Below are 21,648 nucleotides of genomic sequence, written 5' to 3'. Positions count from 1 at the left end.
GTAGCTAAGATTACAGCTGTGAGCCACTGTTACCTAGCTCTATGCTGGCTGTTTTTAATAGTTTATTTCCCATTTGAACATGTACATCTCTCTGTATAGAAATATGCATTCATCATTTTGATTGAGGGGGTTGATCACCCGAATGCTCCAGGGACCTGGGGAAGTTGTACAAAATATCTCATGGGACTGTGGTACATCTAATTGCTTGAAGCCATTGCCTCTGACAATTTTCAGTGATATTCCCTGGTTCACTGATCTCCCAGCGGTCATGATGATATATATTTATGACAAACTTTTGTACCAGTATTTCCTTTTGATTTTTGTATGTAACTTTTGACTGATTTCTTTGGTTTGTCATACTAGTTTGGAAAAATATATCATGTGAAATAGACCCCCAAGTCTACTGTAGACTCCAAAGATTCATGATATTTCTTTTAATTATCTTATGAGCAGCACTAATTTTGGAGTTTCCTAACCTTATCAAAGACCTCTTCAGTAGATGTCTCACTCAGCTGCCTCTGTATTTCAGTGAGTTGACATTGTTTTTATGTTATTTTATTGTAATCTAGTCATTTTTTTTAACCAGAAGAAGCAGATATATATTTCACAGCAGCTTCCAAATACAGTTAGTTTCACCAAGAAATTTGGGGTGGTAGTGACTGGTTCCATTCTATTTTTCTATTTTTATTTACTTATTTTAATTTTAAGTATCTTTGTTTCTACTATGATGATTGTGAGTTTTTTTCCTTTAATCTGTTACTATTTTTCTTTAAATTTAATTTTATTGTCAGGATGATGTACAGAAGGATTAATAATAATGTTTGACAAGAAATTTGACCATCACTTAATACAGGTTTTCTCATTTTATTTTCTCCAAGTATTATCAACATAGAAACAATTTCAGTTGATATGGACTTAAAAATTATCATCTTTAAATTTCTTATAAACTCTGAGTAGGTAAGTAAGAGAAACAAGTACGTTTTCACAACTGTAATTGAAAACTTTAATGTTTGCCTCTACAAAACTAAGCAGTGAGGAATGTTTAACATGCAACTGGATGAATAAACCATTATAATAGTAAGGTTTATATGTGAGAACAAATTTGTGCCTGTGAACATAGTCTAAATGGGGGTAAATCCATCCTCACTAGAGAAGTCTTTGTTATTATAATGACAGTTATTATCTAGTTTTAGATACTATAATCAGACAGAAAAGAGATATCATATTTTCATTATTAAACATAAAGAAACCTATAAAACTACAAGTATCAGGTCAAAAATAATGGAAATTATTTGCACAGTGATACCCAGAATGCTATCTTAATATATGTATATATACATATATATACACATACTTATATGTACACACATATATGTATATATATATGTGTGTGTATATATATGTATGCATATATGTATATGGTGGTGGTGGTGGTCATGGGGCTTGAACTCTGGGCCTGGGTGCTGTCCCTGAGTTCTTCAGCTTAAGGCTAGCGATTTCCCACTTGAGCCACAGCAGCACTTCCGGTTTTCTAGTGGTTAATTGGAGACAAGCGTCTCAAGGACTTTAGTGCCCGGCATGGCTTTGAACCACGCTCCTCACATCTCACGCTCCTGAGTAGGTAGGATGTCAGGCGTGAGCCACTGGTGCCCAGCTCTTAAAACATTTTTTAAGGTAGTGTATCTCAGGCTGGCCATGAACTTTCCATCTTTTTACAGCTCTTCTGATGCTATTTTTTGTATGTAAACTCATTAAAACCTCTTTTATTTTTTCATGTTTTTATTGTAATAGAGGGGTTACATTATATTCACCAGATAGAAAGTGTATTACTTCACAAACATTGATACCCTTTCTCATGTCTTGGTCCCCATTTCCCTCCTCTCACCCCTGCCCCTCATCTTGTTTTCCCCCCTTCCCTATCCAATTCCAAATAATCAAATACACATATATACAATTTATCAGATAACAAGGTAAAATACTGTAACAATATGAGATAACCAAGGGACAGCAAAAGAAATGAGATAAAGAGATAACATAGGACATTAAGGACAACAATCACTCTTTATATGGCCTTTGTTTCTATATTCTGGAGATGCTTTCATTTAACGTCATATTATATGGCCTTATGTTCTATTGTAAATCCCTGCTAGGAAAGCCCAAGGTTTCTACTGATCATGACCAATGAAGGAGAATATTGGGCCTATGTTCCTTTGAGTCTGGCTTACTTCAGTTAATATGATTTTTTTCTAAGTCTTTCATTTCCTTACAAATGGGGCAATGTCATTCTTTCTGATACATCACCTATCTCAGCTTAGAATAATTTGCATTAGTAGAAAGGTAGCAAGGAAACTTATATAATGATACCATTCTGTTTGAAATGATTTTGGGTTTCCTACATAGCAGTGTGTAAGGGTTCTATTTTTCTGGCCTCCTGCCTACCACCAGTTCCTACTGTTATTTTGATGTTTCTTGGGATGATGCTTTCATTGGTGTTTCCTTTGTGACTAAGAATAATAAGTACTTCTTGGGGCTTTTATATCTACAGAAAGTGCTCAGCTTTAAATAATTACAATCTTGAATAATTATTAGTAGCAGGCTATGTATTCTCTCCTTTAGTACATCTAATTGGTGTGTTCTAATAAGTTCAACTCAGTACCAATAACATGACTTAGAGTATGCAGATGTTTCCTGTTTGAGATGGCTGTCTTGGACACATATTGGCAAATGTTTGGACTTGGTAAAAAGTAGAACACGTACTATGCAAACAGTGCAAGAGCAAGGACTCAATATTTGCGTGCCCAATGCTATGGACATGGTGTTGGAAATATAAACACAACTACATAGACATAAAAACCTATGACACTAAAGACATGTTTATTACATAGATTAATATATATCTATGACATACAAACCCTCAGCCTAATTTTAATTATGTTCTAAAATCTAAGTGCCAGTGATTATATATAAAGATTCCCTTTTTGAATACTTGTTTGTTAAACAAGTCATTTGAAATATTATGTAAAAATCAATGTTAATAAATTCTTTAATAAAAAATTTTAAAAAATAAATAAAATATTCAAAGGAACTTCACTTACATAAAATAAAGCAAAAAATATATCTCACTTCTCATATTTTGAAAGCTGCAATTGTTTTTCAGTCATATATCTTCTAAAACTATCCCTATTGAAATATGTAGAGCTTTTCACTAATTATTATTATTCCTGATTACTTTATTTGTTCTTATCTTTTCAGAGACTGTAACAGTAATCATATTAATGAGTAATATAATTTTCCACTATACTGTGATTCATGTCTACAATCCTCACTACTCTGAGGCTGATATTCCATGGATATCATAGTTTGAGAACGTCTTCAAAAAATATTGTGAGGGGCCGGGAGTTTGGCCTAGGGGTTGAATGCCTGCCTAGCATGCATGAAGACCAAGGTTCGATTCCTCGGTACCACATACATAGAAAAAAAGGCAGAAGTGGTGCTGAGGCTCAAATGTAGAGCTCTATCCTTGAGAAAGTCCAGGGACAGTGCTCAGGCCTTGAACTCAAGCCCAGGACTGGCAAAAAAAAAATATATATATATATGTATATAGTGAGATTCCATATTCCTCAGTAAATAGCTGATTGTAATAGTATTTAGGTATAAAAAGGTTATGCTTCATATAGACTAAGGGGAGTATTCGCATCCATCATGACACAGTCCCTCAGGTACATTAAGTGCCATATTTATTCTAATAACAATTGTGTCCCAGGAAATTAAGGATGCATTTCCACCAATCATAGAATTTCTGCAGGGCCTCAGAAGAAGTGCTACCCTTTCAGTCTGAATGGAAGCACTGTCGAGATCATTTGGAATTTATCAAAGAGAGCTAGGTTTACTGAAAAGTATTTATTAATAGTAATGGCCTGGACACATCCAGCATGAACCAGAGCTATGCTCTGAGATCAGACAGCTGTGATTAGTATATACTTTCTTATGTTATCCATGGAGTGTTAAATGAGGCCTGATTGGCCTGTGGATAAAAAACTGTCTGCTTAGCTTGATAGTTGTTTCTATAGTCAGGCTATCAAGAAAGGTTGTAAAAACTTTATGCAGAAGGAAAGTCATCTATTATTCAAATCCGTGGCTACTGCAAGCAAAACAAAAATATTAAAACTAACACTAACAGTGATTTAACAATATATACCAGTGCCTTTATAATACTTTTATCTCTGATCAAAGAGAGAAAAGTAAGTTATAGTATACTCTCTCTATATATAGTGTATACAAATATAATATGATATATTCTAAACAGTATGCTGGAGTATATTTTGTTTTGCTGTTTGGCAAACTTTAGTTTTGCTTACAGTAATAGAAAGAAAATTTTGCCATTCATTTTTTTTTGTGGGTCATGGGGCTTGAACTCCTCCTGGGCGCTGTCTCTAGGCTCTTCGCTCAAGGCTACCACCATACCCTTGAGTCAAGTCCCACTTCCGTTTTCTAGGGGTTAATCAGAGATAAAAAAAAAAAGTCTCAGGACCTTTTTGCCCAGGCTGGCTTTGAACCATGATCCTCAGATCTCAGCCTCCTGAGTAGCTAGGATTAGAGGCGTGAGCTACCACACCTGGTGTGCAATTCATTTTGTAAAAAGTACCAAAGGTCAATGTCAGCTACTGAATCTTGTAGCCACAAGGGTTGGTTCTATACATTCTCATTTCTTTCTGTCCATTCTCTATGAATAGGACTGTCTTTGATCTCACTATATCAACTGCTCTCTTTTGTCCATAGGATCAAAAATAACCAGACTGCTGGGGTGACCTTCATCCTCCTGGGCTTCTCTGAATATCCAGACCTCCAGTTACCACTCTTCCTGGTTTTCCTCACCATCTACACCGTCACTGTGCTGGGGAATCTGGGCATGATTGCCCTCATCAGGCTCAATCCTAGGCTCCACACGCCCATGTACTTCTTCCTCAGTCACTTGTCCTTTGTGGATTTTTGTTACTCTACTGCCATCACGCCCAAGCTCCTGGAGCTCCTTCTGGTGGAGGACAGACGTATCTCCTTTGTAGGATGTGTCAGTCAGTTCTTTTTCGCATGTATCTGTGTTGTAACAGAAACCTTCATGCTGGCAGCCATGGCCTATGACCGATTTATGGCCGTGTGCAACCCCCTGCTCTATACAGTGGCCATGTCCCCAAAGCTGTGCTCTGTGCTGGTAGCTGCATCCTACTTTTGGGGTATTGCTTGTTCTTTGGTGTTCATATACTTCTTGTTAACTTTAAATTTCTGTGGGACAAAGGTTATCAATAACTTCGTGTGTGAACATGCTGCCATTGTTGCTGTGTCCTGCTCTGACCCTTACTTAAGTCAGTTGTCTATTGAGATCTTTGCCATATTCAATGAGATAAGCAGCCTGGGGATTGTGTTCACTTCCTATGTCTTCATTTTTGTCACTGTCATGAGAATGCCCTCCACGCGGGGTCACTACAAAGCCTTCTCAACCTGTGCTTCCCACCTCACCGCCATTATTATCTTCCATGGCCCCATCCTTTTCCTGTACTGTGTGCCTACCACCAAAAGTTCATGGTTGTTGGTGAAGATAGCCTCCATCTTTTACACCGTGGTCATCCCTATGCTTAATCCCCTGATTTACAGTCTCAGGAACAAAGATGTGAAGCAGGCAGCTGGGAGGCTCATCAGTTCCCAATTATCATGTCAGAAAAGTTGACTCTGATGCTCTGATTTAATTTGAAGCCGAGATAAATTTGTGTTCTCTCTTTACTTGCCATACTCTTGTGTCTTCCTTCAAATATGACCACAACCCAGCTCCTAATTTATAAATATTATTATCGGTCAAAACTCTGTATTTAATCATGTCTTTGATTCAGTGATTTTTACACAAAAGTCAACTGAATATTTGTAAGTGTTAGATTATAATGAGTCTCTGAAAAATTTTTCCTATGCAAATTGAACTCAGCATTTTAAATTTCTAGTTTGAGATCTACTAAAAAAATGTTCCCATATCATTACTTTATTGTTTATTTCACACTATGTAGTATATAGGAATAGTAATATAGAGAAAATGTAAATCATAGAACTCTTCCTGAAAATGACTGTATTGCAGCCTGTTTAAATTATTTTGAGGAGCCAAAATGTGGCAGAAATTCTATGTGGAAATGTTTTACTTTGTGTTCTTATACATAAATATGTGCTTGTGTATATTCATCTTTCAGGAAGAATAAATTATATTTTGCAAGAATATTGATAAATATGGACAAAATTTTGTACACTGAAATAAGTCTGGCCCAAAGAGACAAAGGGCAAGTATGTTTTCTCATACATAAAAATTTCATCTAAAAAGTAAACATCCTTGCTTATATATGCACAGGTCAGGGTCATATATCAACAATCAAGTAAATAGTGCTATTAACTGGGATGAAATCCCATGCTGTAACTTCATTGAAAAAGTAACTGACAGTTCAACAAAAAAATATAAGGACTATGAAACATAGTTTTCCAAGGGAATACCTTTTTTTGTGGGGTAGCACTAGTCTTGGGGCTTAAATTTAGCATCTGAATGTTGTCCCTAAACTTCTCACTGAAGATTAGTGCTCTATTACCTGTGCCAGAATTCTAATTTCAGCTCTTTGGTGTTTTCAACTGGAAATAAAATTTCATTTATTTTCCTCACTGGTCAGACTTCCAACCAGCATTTTTAGATATCAGCCTCCTGAGTAGCTAGGATTACACATGTTAGACCCAAGCATCTAGCAAGTACATAGTTTTTTTGGAGAGGGTGATAATCAAATGAATAGAGGAGTGGTGGGCAAAAGTATACATTTTACGCAATGTTATCCTGTGATTATGGCACCAGATATCTTGAAGGTAGAGTGGTTTGGGAGAGAGGGGCTGGCTAAGGAAATGTTGGATGAGGTGACACACTGATTAAGATTCTTTGTACAAATTGACAGACTGAATTGCGATCAGCATGCATCACACTCATATATTAAAATGTTGCATCCATATTTATAACATATACTGTAGCACACCTATTCTATGTCACATATTATATTTATTATAATATGTACATTATATGTGTAATAAATGTATATATATATAATTTTTTGTCACTCATGGAGCCTGAATTTAGGATCTGGATACTATCTCTAAGGTTTTTTGCTAAAGATGAGCACTTTGCTACTTTGAGCCACAGTGCCATATCTGATTTTCTGAGAGTTAATTAGAGATTAGAGTCTCCTGGACTTTCTTACTTGGGCTGATTTGAACCTCAGTCCTTATACCTCAACCTCCTGAGTAGCTAGGATTATGGGCATGAACCACTGGCACTGGGCTATATACATACAGACTATTTTTAATAGTTTATTTTCCTCTTTGGGTAGTTACATCTGCTGTAAAGGAAATATGCATTCAAAATTTTGATTAATGGGTGCAGTTGATCACCCAAATGTTCCAGGGCTCTGGAGTTCTGCCAAGCTAAGCTATCTCATGGGACTCTGGTATATCTAATTGCTCAAAACTGTTGCCTTGGACAATTTTCAGTGGTATTCCCTTGTTTTCTGATCCCTAGAGTTTATAATGCTATATATCCATAACAAGGTTTTGTACCAGTATTTTGTTTTTGTATGTAATCTTTTAATTGGTTTCTTTGAATTGTCCTGCTAGGTTGGAAAATATATATCATATGGAATAGCCACCCGAGTCTACTGTGGACTCTACTGACTCATAGATATTTCTTATAATTCTACAATAAGCAGGAGTAGTTTTGGAGTTTACTAATTTTAGCAAAGATCTCTTCAATAGATGCCTGAGTCATCTGCCTCTGTATTTCAGTGAGTTGATTAAATTTTTCTGTAATATTTATTTAAACAGAATAAGTATTTACAACCTAGTAATCTTTAGCAGGATCAAGCAGATATGTATTCCTGATCATTCTACAAATAGAGTTAGTTTCACCAAGAAACTTGGAGCACTAGGTCTTGATTCCACTATAAGTTTCTTATGTTACCATCAACAAAGAGACAATTGCAGGTGTTAGGGACTTAAAATTATCATCTTTACATTTCTTATAATCTGATTTGGTAAGTGAGATAGTAGGTAAATGATAGAATGCAGTTTCTGTAATTGTGTTTAAAAGTCTTTAATGCTTGCCTTTATGAAGCAAAGAAATGATGCGTTTAAAACAAGTTAAAATTTTATAGTTTTTGACAACTCTAACTAAATGATATCATAACTTCAGTGAAGAAAGTAGGAAATCTAGGTATTTCCTCCACATAAATATTTGCTAAATATAGGTTAAAGGAAATTGTTACAGTGACTTTCTCATGAGACAAGGTTTCTATAGTAGTAATGAATCTTAAAATTACTAATCAGAGGACTAGAATCTAGACTCAGAATCACTCTCCCCAGATAGGAATGATGAGTAAAAGAGCAAAAATTCTTCAAGAATGTGCAATCCCAGTCCTCTGAGTGACAAAGGCATCAGGGATCAACCCAGAATCCTAATTCCAAGATACTGACAAGTAAGGTATTATTGTTCCAGGCTTCAACTTCTGATTCTAATTACTTAGACTGGAGCTTCCCGTGTGGGCTTTAGCCACCGACAGAACATGGCAACTTCAATTCTTTAGCTTTCAGAATCACTGAACCCAGTAAAAAGCAGTAAAAAGCAATGGGGGAAAACCTTCATTGCTCTCAGATAGGTCTAATGTGCTGGGTATTTTCAATGTGGTAGGGACAAATATGATAGCTTTCAAGCTGAGGGCATCTGAGCTCCAACACTGTCAATACTGTAAATCTTTCAGTAAGCAGAGCCTGCAGTTTCTCACCCTCAGCTATTCACAGCCTTCATAATCTCCATCAATGCTGCTCCCATGAAGTCAGCTGTGGCCCTTCTCTCGAGCTCTTAAACATTCTTCTCGTTACCTGTGCTCTTGTATCCACTGTCAGAATGGTTGCCTCTTTTCACCTGTTTCAAGTCTGCTGTAGTCTTCCTGCTTTTACTGCCATCGATCCATATGTTTACATGCGCAGCCTAAAGACCAAAGCAAAAGCGAAAAAAAGAATAATTTTTGAATGAACCTAAACTTGCACCAACAGGGGTCAGCAATGAAAAGTTGTCCAAGTTTGTTCTCAAAATAAACTGAACCAGTTTACTTAAGTACCCAGAAATGGAATGTGAGGAGGCTGTCTGTTTTTAGGTGAAATAAGCTAATGCTTCATGTAGAAGCATCCATCGTGACAGAGTCCCACAATCACAAGAAGGACCATATTTGTTTCAATCACAATTATCCCCTGAGCAAATGAAGGACTATTTTTCCACCAATCATAAGATTTCTATTAGGACACCAAGGGAAGTGTTACCTCTCCAATAATAACATAAGCACTTTCATGGTCATCTAGGATTTACCAACTAGGTCAAGGTTCTCAAAACGGTGGCTAATCTACAAGAAAAACTGCAAGAGGTTCCAACTAAAACCATAGCAATTGTAATCAACAGTGATTTAGCATAGGTAGCAGTTCCTTAACAATAATTTTACCTCCTCAGTTATTTCCTAGCACCAGGAGAGAGGTAGGTTAAATGTTCTAGCTGGAGTACAGTAAATTCTGTTCAGTACTGTGTAGCATGTTCTGTTTGTCTGTTTTACAAGTTTTAGTTTTGCTTTCAGTAATGGAAAGAAAGCATTTCCATTCACTGGGCTCTCAAAGTCATGGTCAACTACTGATGGAGACACAGGGAACTGGTTGATTCAGCAGCACTTTCCCAGAGACCCTTCTCAGTTAAATGACTGGTTTTGATCTCACTACATCAAGTGATCTCTTTTGTCCACAGGGTCAATCTAAATCACACTACTGGGGTGACTTTCATCCTCCTGGGCTTCTCAGAATATCCGGACCTCCAGTTACCACTCTTCCTGGTTTTCCTCAGCATCTATACCATCAGTGTGCTGGGAAATCTGGGCATGATCACCCTCATCAGGCTCAACCCCAGGCTCCACACGCCCATGTACTTCTTCCTCAGTCATTTGTCCTTAGTGGATTTCTGTTATTCTTCTGTCATCACGCCCAAGCTCCTGGAGAATCTGCTGGTGGAAGACAGACACATCTCCTTTGCAAACTGTATCAGCCAGTTCTTTTTTGCATGTATCTGTATAATAACAGAAACCTTCATGCTGGCAGCCATGGCTTATGACCGATTTGTGGCCGTGTGCAACCCCCTGCTCTATACAGTGGCCATGTCCCCAAAGCTGTGCTCTGTGCTGGTGGCTGCATCCTACTTTTGGGGTATTGCTTGTTCTTTGGTGTTCATATACTTCTTGTTAACTTTAAATTTCTGTGGGACAAAGGTTATCAATAACTTCGTGTGTGAACATGCTGCCATTGTTGCTGTGTCCTGCTCTGACCCTTACTTAAGTCAGTTGTCTATTGAGATCTTTGCCATATTCAATGAGATAAGCAGCCTGGGGATTGTGTTCACTTCCTATGTCTTCATTTTTGTCACTGTCATGAGAATGCCCTCCACGCGGGGTCGCTACAAAGCCTTCTCAACCTGTGCTTCCCACCTCACCGCCATTATTATCTTCCATGGCCCCATCCTTTTCCTGTACTGTGTGCCTACCACCAAAAGTTCGTGGCTGTTGGTGAAGATAGCCTCCATCTTTTACACCGTGGTCATCCCTATGCTTAATCCCCTGATTTACAGTCTCAGGAACAAAGATGTGAAGCAGGCAGCTGGGAGGCTCATCAGTTCCCAATTATCATGTCAGAAAAGTTGACTCTGATGCTCTGATTTAATTTGAAGCCGACAAAAATTTGTGTTCTCCCTTGACTTGACATACTCATGTCTCATGTGTCTTCCTTCAAATATGACCACAACCCAGCTCCTAATTTGTAAATATTATTATCGGTCAAAACTCTGTATTTATCTATGTCTTTGATTCAGTGATTTTTACACAAAGGTCAACTGAATATTTGTAAGTGTTAGATTATAATGAGTCTCTGAAAAATATTTCCTTTGCAAATTGAACTCAGCATTTTAAATTTCTAGTTGGAGATCTACTAAAAAATGTCTCCATATCATTACTTTATTGTTTATTTCACATTATGTAGTATATAGGAATAGTAATATAGAGAAAATGAAAATCATAGAACTCTCCTTGAAAATGACTGTAATGCAGCCTGTTTAAATAATTTTGAGGAGCAAAAATGTGGCAGAAAAACAATGTGGAAATGTTTGACTTTGTATTCTTATACATAAATATGTGCTTGTGTATATTCATCTTTCAGGAAGAATAAATTATATTTTGCAAGAATATTGATAAATATGGACAAAATTTTGTACACTGAAATAAGTCTGGCCCAAAGAGACAAAGGGCAAGTATGTTTTCTCATATATAAAAATTTCATATAAAAAGTAAACATCCTTGCTTATATATGCACAGGTCATGGTCATATATCAACAATCAAGTAAATAGTGCCCACTGAAGAGAACATTTGCATCATCTAACACATCATTTTTTCTTTGATAGTCAGAGACAACGTGTATAACAAGCATTTCATAATTATTTCTGATTTAGTGTAGATTTTGGCTTATGTGACTGCCTAACCAGACTGTTTTGTCTCTGATTGCATGTCAATATTTATGTGTTCTGTTTATCAAGACTAGAGTTTACCCACAGATAGTTAAGTAATAGTCACAGGTTTGAGATTTAATCCAATCTCTTAAATGGAACTCATTTTTACCCAAGATGGAATTAATTCTGATTTTTTCTTTAAATTAAACTACATGGACTTTACTACTAACAGTTTTAGAAACAATTACCATTCTTACTACTCATGGTGAATAGCAAGAGTAATTATGGGGATTACCTAGAATTTTTTACTGTGTAAAGCATGGGTTTTCTTTAATTCATTTTACTGTAAAATGCCTCATTACACTCAAAATAGTGCATATGCATGTGATTCCAGATGATGTTGATTCAGGTGATCAGTATTGTTTTAATCTGAGCAAGCATATCCATCTCCTCAAAAATTTCTCACATGGTTTGCTTGTGGTTGCCTCTACCCAGCAACACAAGTGATACTTCGGGGCGATCCACTTGCTAGACAGGAAGTTTACAAGCTAAGGCATATATCTGGTCCTTTTGTGTTCTAATCATTGTTCAGATAGGGTCTCTACATATTTTCCTGGCTTGATCTCACACTACCATTCCCCTAGCTCTATCCTTTCTCTATGTCCAACTTGGTGCAGTGGCATCTTGCTACCTTCTTTACCCGACCTCACACTGTGATTCTTTCAATCTCTGCCTCCTGAGTAGCTGGGGTTAAGGCCTCAGAGCCATTATTCTGGTCAGGTTTTACTTCATAAACATGAAAAACATATAATTCCTTCTAGATGTTTTAAATATACATATTCTATTACTGCCACTCTAGCATTGGCTTTGTTGATCATGCCTGGCCCTTTATCTAGCTTTTTGCTCTATAACCTAAGATAAGTTTTTTGAGGGTTTTGTCTGTCCTGGCTTACTCTGAATTGCAATTGTCAGATCTGAGCTTCCTGAATAGCTCACATAATAGGAATAATCCAGTGGTATCTCAATTCTATTTTTTAAGGGTTTGTTGGAAATTTTTCCTACATAGGAAGGATTCACAAATGTCTTTTATATACTTTGCATGTTAATGACTTAATTTTGCCACTTGTGCAAATGTAGATATGTGTCAGTTACATAGTCTTTGAATATTTTATCTGTATAATTTTAGGTTCGTTTTTATCCTCAAGAAAATAATGTAGTCATGTCAATTACATTCTAAGTAGTTTGCTCAAGTACAGCACAATCTAGCAATACAAGCCTGGAAATACAAGTTTGTTTGTGTCTGTCTTTCCTCAGTGTGCCTTCCAAAAATTCAAAAGATACCCATAGTTTAGTTTTCTTAACCCATGGCAATCGTGACTATTTTGGCTCTAAATGTCATCCTAGTATCCCATCCTCAGTCAGTCGTATACATTGCCAATATCTGTATATGCGGCGCCCGGCACCCCTGACCAGCAGGGAAGAACGGACACCACCCGAGGATCCTTCTCGATCACGCTTTTAATGAAGAGCCACTTGGTTAAAGGGAGAGCTGAAGCAGAGGGGCGCGGGGCAGGGAAGTGCAGCTGCTTATAAACAATCAAGGAACGCGGGACTTTTTCCATTGGCTGCTCTGCTGCTAAGGTCATTTTAAAACTCGGGATTGGTCAGGCCTCTGACGTCATACGCGCAGACTCAGCGGAGCGAGCAAAGGCTCTGCACTCACACACCCACTAAGGGGAACTAAGAAATTTGTATACAATGAGCGAGGCAGGGGACAGGCGCCGCCTTGTCGGCCACTCTGGCTCCCCACATGTATAGCCATAATAGACCTAGAAAGACAGAGGTATTCCTGATCTCTGTGATAAAGATGGCTAGGAACCCATATTTCACTTGGTTTTACTTATAGTGGAGCTATTGTGGAGTCAGAACACAGCATGCAATTCTCAATAGAAAGTGAAGATTTAAAAAGTAGGTTAGTCTCTTAGATATAACTAAATATATTTTCACAATTCATATATAATCTATATAGTGTGATAAAATATTGATGTATGGTTTCAAGTTACAGTTATATATTGGGACAAAATAGGCACAATAAATTCAATATGAATAATTTAATAGTGATATCTATCTCTGGACTCCAGTACTGCAGATTATATATGTTGCATCCACATTTATAACATATGCTGTAGCACACCTATTCTATGTCACATATTATATTTATTATAATATGTACATTATATGTGTAATACATGTATCTATATATAATTTTTTGTCACTCATGGAGCCTGAATTTAGGATCTGGATGCTATCTCTAAGCTTTTTTGCTAAAGATGAGCACTTTGCTACTTTGAGCCACAGTGCCATATCTGATTTTCTGAGAGTTAATTAGAGATTAGAGTCTCCTGGACTTTCTTACTTGGGCTGATTTGAACCTCAGTCCTTATACCTCAACCTCCTGAGTAGCTAGGATTATGGGCATGAACCACTGGCACTGGGCTATATATATACAGACTATTTTTAATAGTTTATTTTCCTCTTTGGGTAGTTACATCTGCTGTAAAGGAAATATGCATTCAAAATTTTGATTAATGGGTGCAGTTGATCATCCAAATGTTCCAGGGCTCTGGAGTTCTGCCAAGCTAAGCTATCTCACGGGACTCTGGTATATCTAATTGCTCAAAACTGTTGCCTTGGACAATTTTCAGTGGTATTCCCTTGTTTTCTGATCCCTAGAGTTTATAATGCTATATATCCATAACAAGGTTTTGTACCAGTATTTTGTTTTTGTATGTGATCTTTTAATTGGTTTCTTTGAATTGTCCTGCTAGGTTGGAAAATATATATCATATGGAATAGCCACCCGAGTCTACTGTGGACTCTACTGACTCATAGATATTTCTTATAATTCTACAATAAGCAGGAGTAGTTTTGGAGTTTACTAATTTTAGCAAAGATCTCTTCAATACATGCCTGAGTCATCTGCCTCTGTATTTCAGTGAGTTGATTAAATTTTTCTGTAATATTTATTTAAACAGAATAAGTATTTACAACCTAGTAATCTTTAGCAGGATCAAGCAGATATGTATTCCTGATCATTCTACAAATAGAGTTAGTTTCACCAAGAAACTTGGAGCACTAGGTCTTGATTCCATTATAAGTTTCTTATGTTACCATCAACAAAGAGACAATTGCAGGTGTTAGGGACTTAAAATTATCATCTTTATATTTCTTATAATCTGATTTGGTAAGTGAGATAGTAGGTAAATGATAGAATGCAGTTTCTGTAATTGTGTTTAAAAGCCTTCAATGCTTGCCTTTATGAAGCAAAGAAATGATGCGTTTAAAACAAGTTAAAATTTTATAGTTTTTGACAACTCTAACTAAATGATATCATAACTTCAGTGAAGAAAGTAGGAAATCTAGGTATTTCCTCCACATAAATATTTGCTAAATATAGGTTAAAGGAAATTGTTACAGTGACTTTCTCATGAGACAAGGTTTCTATAGTAGTAATGAATCTTAAACTTACTAATCAGAGGACTAGAATCTAGACTCAGAATCACTCTCCCCAGATAGGAATGATGAGTAAAAGAGCAAAAATTCTTCAAGAATGTGCAATCCCAGTCCTCTGAGTGACAAAGGCATCAGGGATCAACCCAGAATCCTAATTCCAAGATACTGACAAGTAAGGTATTATTGTTCCAGGCTTCAACTTCTGATTCTAATTACTTAGACTGGAGCTTCCCGTGTGGGCTTTAGCCACCAACAGAATTTGGCACCTTCAATTCTTTAACTGTCAGAATCACTGAACCCAGTAAAAAGCAGTAAAAAGCAATGGGGGAAAACCTTCATTGCTCTCAGATAGGTCTAATGTGCTGGGTATTTTCAATGTGGCAGGGACAAATATGATAGCTTTCAAGCTGAGGGCATCTGAGCTCCAACACTGTCAATACTGTAAATCTTTCAGTAAGCAGAGCCTGCAGTTTCTCACCCTCAGCTATTCACAGCCTTCATAATCTCCATCAATGCTGCTCCCATGAAGTCAGCTGTGGCCCTTCTCTCAAGCTCTTAAACATTCTTCTCGTTACCTATGCTCTTGTATCCACTGTCAGAATGATTGCCTCTTTTCACCTGTTCCAAGTCTACTGTAGTCTTCCTGCTTTTACTGCCATCGATCCATATGTTTACATGCGCAGCCTAAAGACCAAAGCAAAAGCGAAAAAAAGAATAATTTTTGAATGAACCTAAAATTGCACCAACAGGGGTCAGCAATGAAAAGTTTGTCCAAGTTTGTTCTCAAAATAAACTGAACCAGTTTACTTAAGTACCCAGAAATGGAATGTGGGGAGGGTGTCTGTTTTTAGGTGAAATAAGCTAATGCTTCATGTAGAAGCATCCATCGTGACAGAGTCCCACAATCACAAGAAGGACCATATTTGTTTCAATCACAATTATCCCCTGAGCAAATGAAGGACTATTTTTCCACCAATCATAAGATTTCTATTAGGACACCAAGGGAAGTGTTACCTCTCCAATAATAACATAAGCACTTTCATGGTCATCTAGGATTTACCAACTAGGTCAAGGTTCTCAAAACGGTGGCTAATCTACAAGAAAAACTGCAGGAGGTTCCAACTAAAAACATAGCAATTGTAATCAACAGTGATTTAGCATAGGTAGCAGTTCCTTAACAATAATTTTACCTCCTCAGTTATTTCCTAGCACCAGGAGAGAGGTAGGTTAAATGTTCTAGCTGGAGTACAGTAAATTCTGTTCAGTACTGTGTAGCATGTTCTGTTTGTCTGTTTTACAAGTTTCAGTTTTGCTTTCAGTAATGGAAAGAAAGCATTTCCAGTCATTGGGCCCTCAAAGTCATGGTCAACTACTGATGGAGACACAGGGAACTGGTTGATTCAGCAACACTATCCCAGAGACCCTTCTCAGTTAAATGACTGGTTTTGATCTCACTACATCAAGTGATCTCTTTTGTCCACAGGGTCAATCTAAATCACACTGCTGGGGTGACTTTCATCCTCCTGGGCTTCTCAGAATATCCGGACCTCCAGTTACCACTCTTCCTGGTTTTCCTCAGCATCTACACCATCAGTGTGCTGGGAAATCTGGGCATGATCACCCTCATCAGGCTCAACCCCAGGCTCCACACGCCCATGTACTTCTTCCTCAGTCATTTGTCCTTAGTGGATTTCTGTTATTCTTCTGTCATCACGCCCAAGCTCCTGGAGAATCTGCTGGTGGAAGACAGACACATCTCCTTTGCAAACTGTATCAGCCAGTTCTTTTTTGCATGTATCTGTATAATAACAGAAACCTTCATGCTGGCAGCCATGGCCTATGACCGATTTGTGGCTGTGTGCAACCCCCTGCTCTATACAGTGGCCATGTCCCCAAAGCTGTGCTCTGTGTTGGTGGCTGCATCCTACTTTTGGGGTATTGCTTGTTCTTTTGTGCTCATGTATTTTTTGCTAACTTTAAATTTCTGTGGGATAAAAGTTATCAATAACTTCGTGTGTGAACCTTCTGCCATTGTTGCTGTGTCCTGCTCTGACCCTTACTTAAGTCAGTTGTCTATTGAGATCTTTGCCATATTCAATGAGATAAGCAGCCTGGGGATTGTGTTCACTTCCTATGTCTTCATTTTTGTCACTGTCATGAGAATGCCCTCCACGCGGGGTCGCTACAAAGCCTTCTCAACCTGTGCTTCCCACCTCACCGCCATTATTATCTTCCATGGCCCCATCCTTTTCCTGTACTGTGTGCCTACCACCAAAAGTTCGTGGCTGTTGGTGAAGATAGCCTCCATCTTTTACACCGTGGTCATCCCTATGCTTAATCCCCTGATTTACAGTCTCAGGAACAAAGATGTGAAGCAGGCAGCTGGGAGGCTCATCAGTTCCCAATTATCATGTCAGAAAAGTTGACTCTGATGCTCTGATTTAATTTGAAGCCGACAAAAATTTGTGTTCTCCCTTGACTTGCTATACTCATGTGTCTTCCTTCAAATATGACCACAGCCCAGCTCTTAATTTGTAAATATTACTATATTTTTGAAAACTCTTTTAGTTAGCACTAAATCTTTGAGCCATTTTTACACAAACTTCAACTGAATCTTTAGAAGTGTTGGAATATAAAGAGGCTGTGAAGATTTTTTACTTTGGAAATCGAACTCATAATGTTAAATACTTTGAGATCTACTCAAAAATGTCCCTGTATCATAACCATTTCTGTTCATTCCACATACATAGTATATAAGACATACTAATATAGAGAAAATGAAAATCATGCAACTTTTCCTGGAAATGATTGTAATGCAGCCTGTTTAAATTATTTCTGGGAAACAATGTGGGCAAAAGATATTGGAAATTTTTATATATTTATTCATACATGTAAATGTGTGCTTGTCTGTATAAATTTTATTCTATCTTTAGGAAGAATAAAATTTCATTTGCAAGAATATTCATAGATATGTACAAAATTTTGTTAACTGAAATAATTCAGGTCCAAAAAGGAAAAGGGCAAATATTTTCTCTCATATACAAACTTCATCTAAAATATAAATATTGATACTTTTAGGTACAGGGTCATACTCATGTATATACAATAAAAAAGTATAATTAAGGATCTTACCTGGGAAGAATTTTCAATGTATAACTGCATTGAAAAAGAAAGTGACAGTTCAGCAAAACTAATAGGAATTTAAAACATGGTTTTTCAATGGAACAGTGATTCTTTTTAAAATTTGATTTTTTTGTTTGTTAATTTTTTTTTGGGTACCAGCCCTGTTGCCTAAATTTAAGCTTTTCACAGAAAGTTAGTGCTGGACCTCTTTAGCCACTGATCTAGTTCCAGCTCTTTTAGTGTTTTCATCTGGAGACAAAAGTCTCACCGGTTTTCCTTCCTGGCCTGATTTTCAAGCAATATTCTTAGATCTCAGCCTCCTGATTAGCTAGGACTAACTATAGGATTGAGACCTAAGAACCTAACAACTACATCACTTTTTGGAGTGGGAGATAGTGAAAGGGAGAGAGAGGTGGCTGGCAAATACATTCACTGTACTCCATATAAACATGTGATCATGGAACCAGCTATCTTGAGGGCCTGGGTAATTAGGGAGAGAGGGGATGGCTAAGAAAATGTTGGAAGGGGTGACACATTGATTAAGAATCTTTTTCCTAATTGATAGGTTGAATTGTGATCAGGATGCCTTGTACTCATATATCTACATGTCTAATTATAATCTGTTTTGATGATTCTTTAAAGTTAATAAAATTACTTTGTATTACAAGTCCCATTTTTCTTTATGCACCTGTAAAAGGAATCAATATGTTTAATTAGTTTATGCCTCTAGCTTATTATCATCTCTGGTTATGTGTTTGTCTCTCACTAATTTATTCCTGAAAATTTATTTGTACAAAATAATGTGGAATGGGATCAATTATTTTTATGTTGTTTGTTTTCTCATGATAATAATAATCATGACCCTTCTATTGCTGTAACATACAGCTAAGTAATATAAGGAAAATAAATAAGCAACTTTGATCCTCAGTGATATACTGAACAGTATGAATTCATATATCAGTGAGTTCGAAGTTTCTATGCTGAGATCCATAGAACTGCCTGGGCCATTAGATCAACGAACCTTCAGTTTCCAGGCGTAACATTTGCTATCTTTCCTGGAATATTCATCTACCAGTCTTCCCTTGGGGAAAGTCACAATTCAGTATGCTAAGTGTAAAATAATGTCACAAAATTCTGTTGGTTTAGATATTTGCTATGATCTTAAAGCTCAGAGTCAGTCATATGAATTGTAAAAATAAAGTGGTAATAAAGTTGCCTATCTCTTAACAAATTGTTCATTTATAAATCCAGAATAATGATGACAAATTGATGAGAACATTTACCTCTTTGGATATATTGCTTTTTTCTTTGATAGTCAGAGACAACTTTAATGTGTATCACAAGCACATTATAATCATTTCTGATTTAGTGTAGTTTTCTATAATGATGGCTCATTTGACTGTGGTATCTGAGATTGTATGTAAATAATTACCTGTTCTGCTTAGTTTCCTGGTATATTGTATATATGTTTATTTGTATATTTGAAATAGGTAAGGGAAGGGGAGAAAACAAGATGATTGGGAGAAGGTAGGGAAAGGAAAATGGGGACAAAAACCATGAGAAGGGGTATCAATATGTGACAAGTAATGCATATACTACCTGGCAAGTGTAACTGTAACCCCTCTATACATATCCCTACAATAAAAAAATGACTAAAAGACTAGAGTTTACCAAGAGATAGTTAAGTAACACTCATAGGTTTGAGATTTAATTCATTCTATTAAATGGAACTCATTTTGCCCTAGATAGAATTTCAATTCTAAAAATGTCTTAAATTAGATTATATGTACTTTACAACTTACAGTTTTAGAAAGAATTAACAAGCTTACTGTTCGTGGTAAACAGCAAGAGTAATGAAAGCTTTTCCTAGAATAATGTTTTACAATGAATATTGAGTTCTCTTTATTTTAATTAAATTTACATTAAACTCAAAAGACCATCCATATTCATGAGATACCAGATGAGTATTGTTTTAATCTGACTAAGCATATTCAACTCCTCAAAGATTTCTCACATTTTTTGAGGTTCTGCTCACCCAGCAAAACAGGAGGCATTTCAGGGCCTTGTACTTGCTAGGAAGGAGTTTACAACCCAAGCCACATATCCAGCTCTTTTGTGATCTAGTCAATTTTGTCAGCTAGGGTCTCCACATTTATCCTGTGCCTGGTCTCAGACTGCCACTTCCCTATCCCTGGCCTTTCTCTATGCCCAACTTGTTGAAATGGGATCTGCTAACTTCTTTGAGTGGGCCTCAAACTGTGATTCTTTCAGTCTTTGCCTCTTGAGTAGCTGGAATTAAAGGCATCTGAGCCATAATTGTAGTCAAGTTTTGCTTCATAAACATGGAACAAATCTACAATTCTTTCTAGATGCGTCAAATATACTTATCATATGACTGCCACTCTAGCCTTGGCTTTGTTGATTATGTAAGGCCCTGTACCATTTGAGCTATTCCTCTACCTCTAAGTAGCTTTTCAGCTGGATAAAATGAGGAAAGTGCCTAGCACAATGATGTTCATTGCAGCGCTATTTACCATAGCAAAGCTATGGAACCAACCCAGATGCCCCTCAGTAGATGATTGGATCAACAAGATGTGGTATTTATACACAATGGAATTCTGTGCTGCCATTAGAAAGAATGACATTGTCCCATTTGTAAGGAAATGGAAAAACTTGGAAAAAAATCATATTAAGTGAAGTAAGCCAGACTCAAAGGAACATAGACTCAATGGTTTCCCTCATTTGTAATAATCAGAACTCATTCAGGACTCTCTTAGCAGAGGATTACAATAGCTCAAAACCTAGATACATAAGGTCATGTAGGATGAGATTAAATGAAAGGATCTCTAGGATATGGAAACAAGAGCTTTATCTTGTGTGATTGTTGTTCTTAATGTACTCTGTTATTTCTCTTCTCTTTTCTCACCCTTTGGTTAATCTCATATTGTTACTGTATCTGACTTTGCTACCTGGTATACTGTATATATGTTTATTTATCTGAAATGGGAGAGGGAAGGGGGGAAACAAGATTATTAGGAGGGGTGTGGGGAGGGAAATGGGGACAAAAACATGAGAAAGGGTATCAATGTGTTGTGAGAAGTAATGCACCTACTACCTGGCAAGTGTAACTGTAACTCCTCTGTACATTACACCAACAATAAAAAAAATCAGATGTGTTGGAGTGTTTTGTTTTGTTTTGTTTTTGCCAGTCCTGGGCTTGAGCTCAGGGCCTGAGCGCTGTTCTTGAACTTTCTCAAGGCTAGAGCTCTACCATCTGGCCTCAGCACCACTTCTGGCTTTTTTGTATATATGTGGTACCAAGGAATCAAACCTGAGTCTTTGTGCATGCTAGGCAAGCACTTTAACCACTAGGCCAAACTCCCGGCCCAGAAGTTTTTGAAGTTTTTGTCTGTCTAAACTTAGTACA

At 37.0% G+C, this 21,648-nt stretch overlaps 3 protein-coding genes across 3 annotated transcripts; all 3 read left to right on the top strand.

Annotated features, from left to right (window-relative positions):
- Positions 1 to 499: 499 nt before the first annotated feature.
- LOC150052798 (olfactory receptor 5D3-like) lies at positions 500 to 5,722 on the top strand. Its single transcript, XM_090349222.1, has 2 exons — positions 500 to 528; positions 4,780 to 5,722. Exons 1-2 carry the CDS (start codon positions 500 to 502, stop codon positions 5,720 to 5,722), a joined length of 972 nt encoding a protein of 323 aa, XP_090205348.1.
- A 4,120-nt stretch (positions 5,723 to 9,842) lies between these two features.
- LOC150052797 (olfactory receptor 5D3-like) lies at positions 9,843 to 10,787 on the top strand. The gene has a single exon (XM_090349221.1). It carries the CDS (start codon positions 9,975 to 9,977, stop codon positions 10,785 to 10,787), a length of 813 nt encoding a protein of 270 aa, XP_090205347.1. The 5' UTR covers positions 9,843 to 9,974.
- A 5,792-nt stretch (positions 10,788 to 16,579) lies between these two features.
- LOC150052796 (olfactory receptor 5D3-like) lies at positions 16,580 to 17,524 on the top strand. Its single transcript, XM_090349220.1, has one exon. The coding sequence runs from the start codon at positions 16,712 to 16,714 to the stop codon at positions 17,522 to 17,524; it is 813 nt and encodes a 270-aa protein (XP_090205346.1). The 5' UTR covers positions 16,580 to 16,711.
- The last annotated feature ends 4,124 nt before the right edge of the window (positions 17,525 to 21,648 follow it).

Source organism: Megascapheus bottae, chromosome 16, assembly GCF_031878675.1.
Source record: "Megascapheus bottae isolate mThoBot1 chromosome 16, mThoBot2.hap1, whole genome shotgun sequence".
Lineage (NCBI taxonomy): Eukaryota > Metazoa > Chordata > Mammalia > Rodentia > Geomyidae > Megascapheus > Megascapheus bottae.
The sequence above is the reverse complement of the archived record's forward strand: the minus strand, read 5'-3'. Positions and strand labels throughout refer to the sequence as shown.

Excerpts from the sequence above, each read along its gene's own strand:
- LOC150052796 (XM_090349220.1), top strand. The coding sequence starts at position 16,712 with ATGATCACCCTCATCAGGCTCAACCCCAGGCTCCACACGCCCATGTAC.
- LOC150052797 (XM_090349221.1), top strand. The coding sequence starts at position 9,975 with ATGATCACCCTCATCAGGCTCAACCCCAGGCTCCACACGCCCATGTAC.
- LOC150052798 (XM_090349222.1), top strand. The coding sequence starts at position 500 with ATGTCTCACTCAGCTGCCTCTGTATTTCA. Across the intron at positions 529-4,779 it reads TCAGCTGCCTCTGTATTTCA|GATCAAAAATAACCAGACTG; the intron begins GTGAGTTGACAT and ends TTTTGTCCATAG.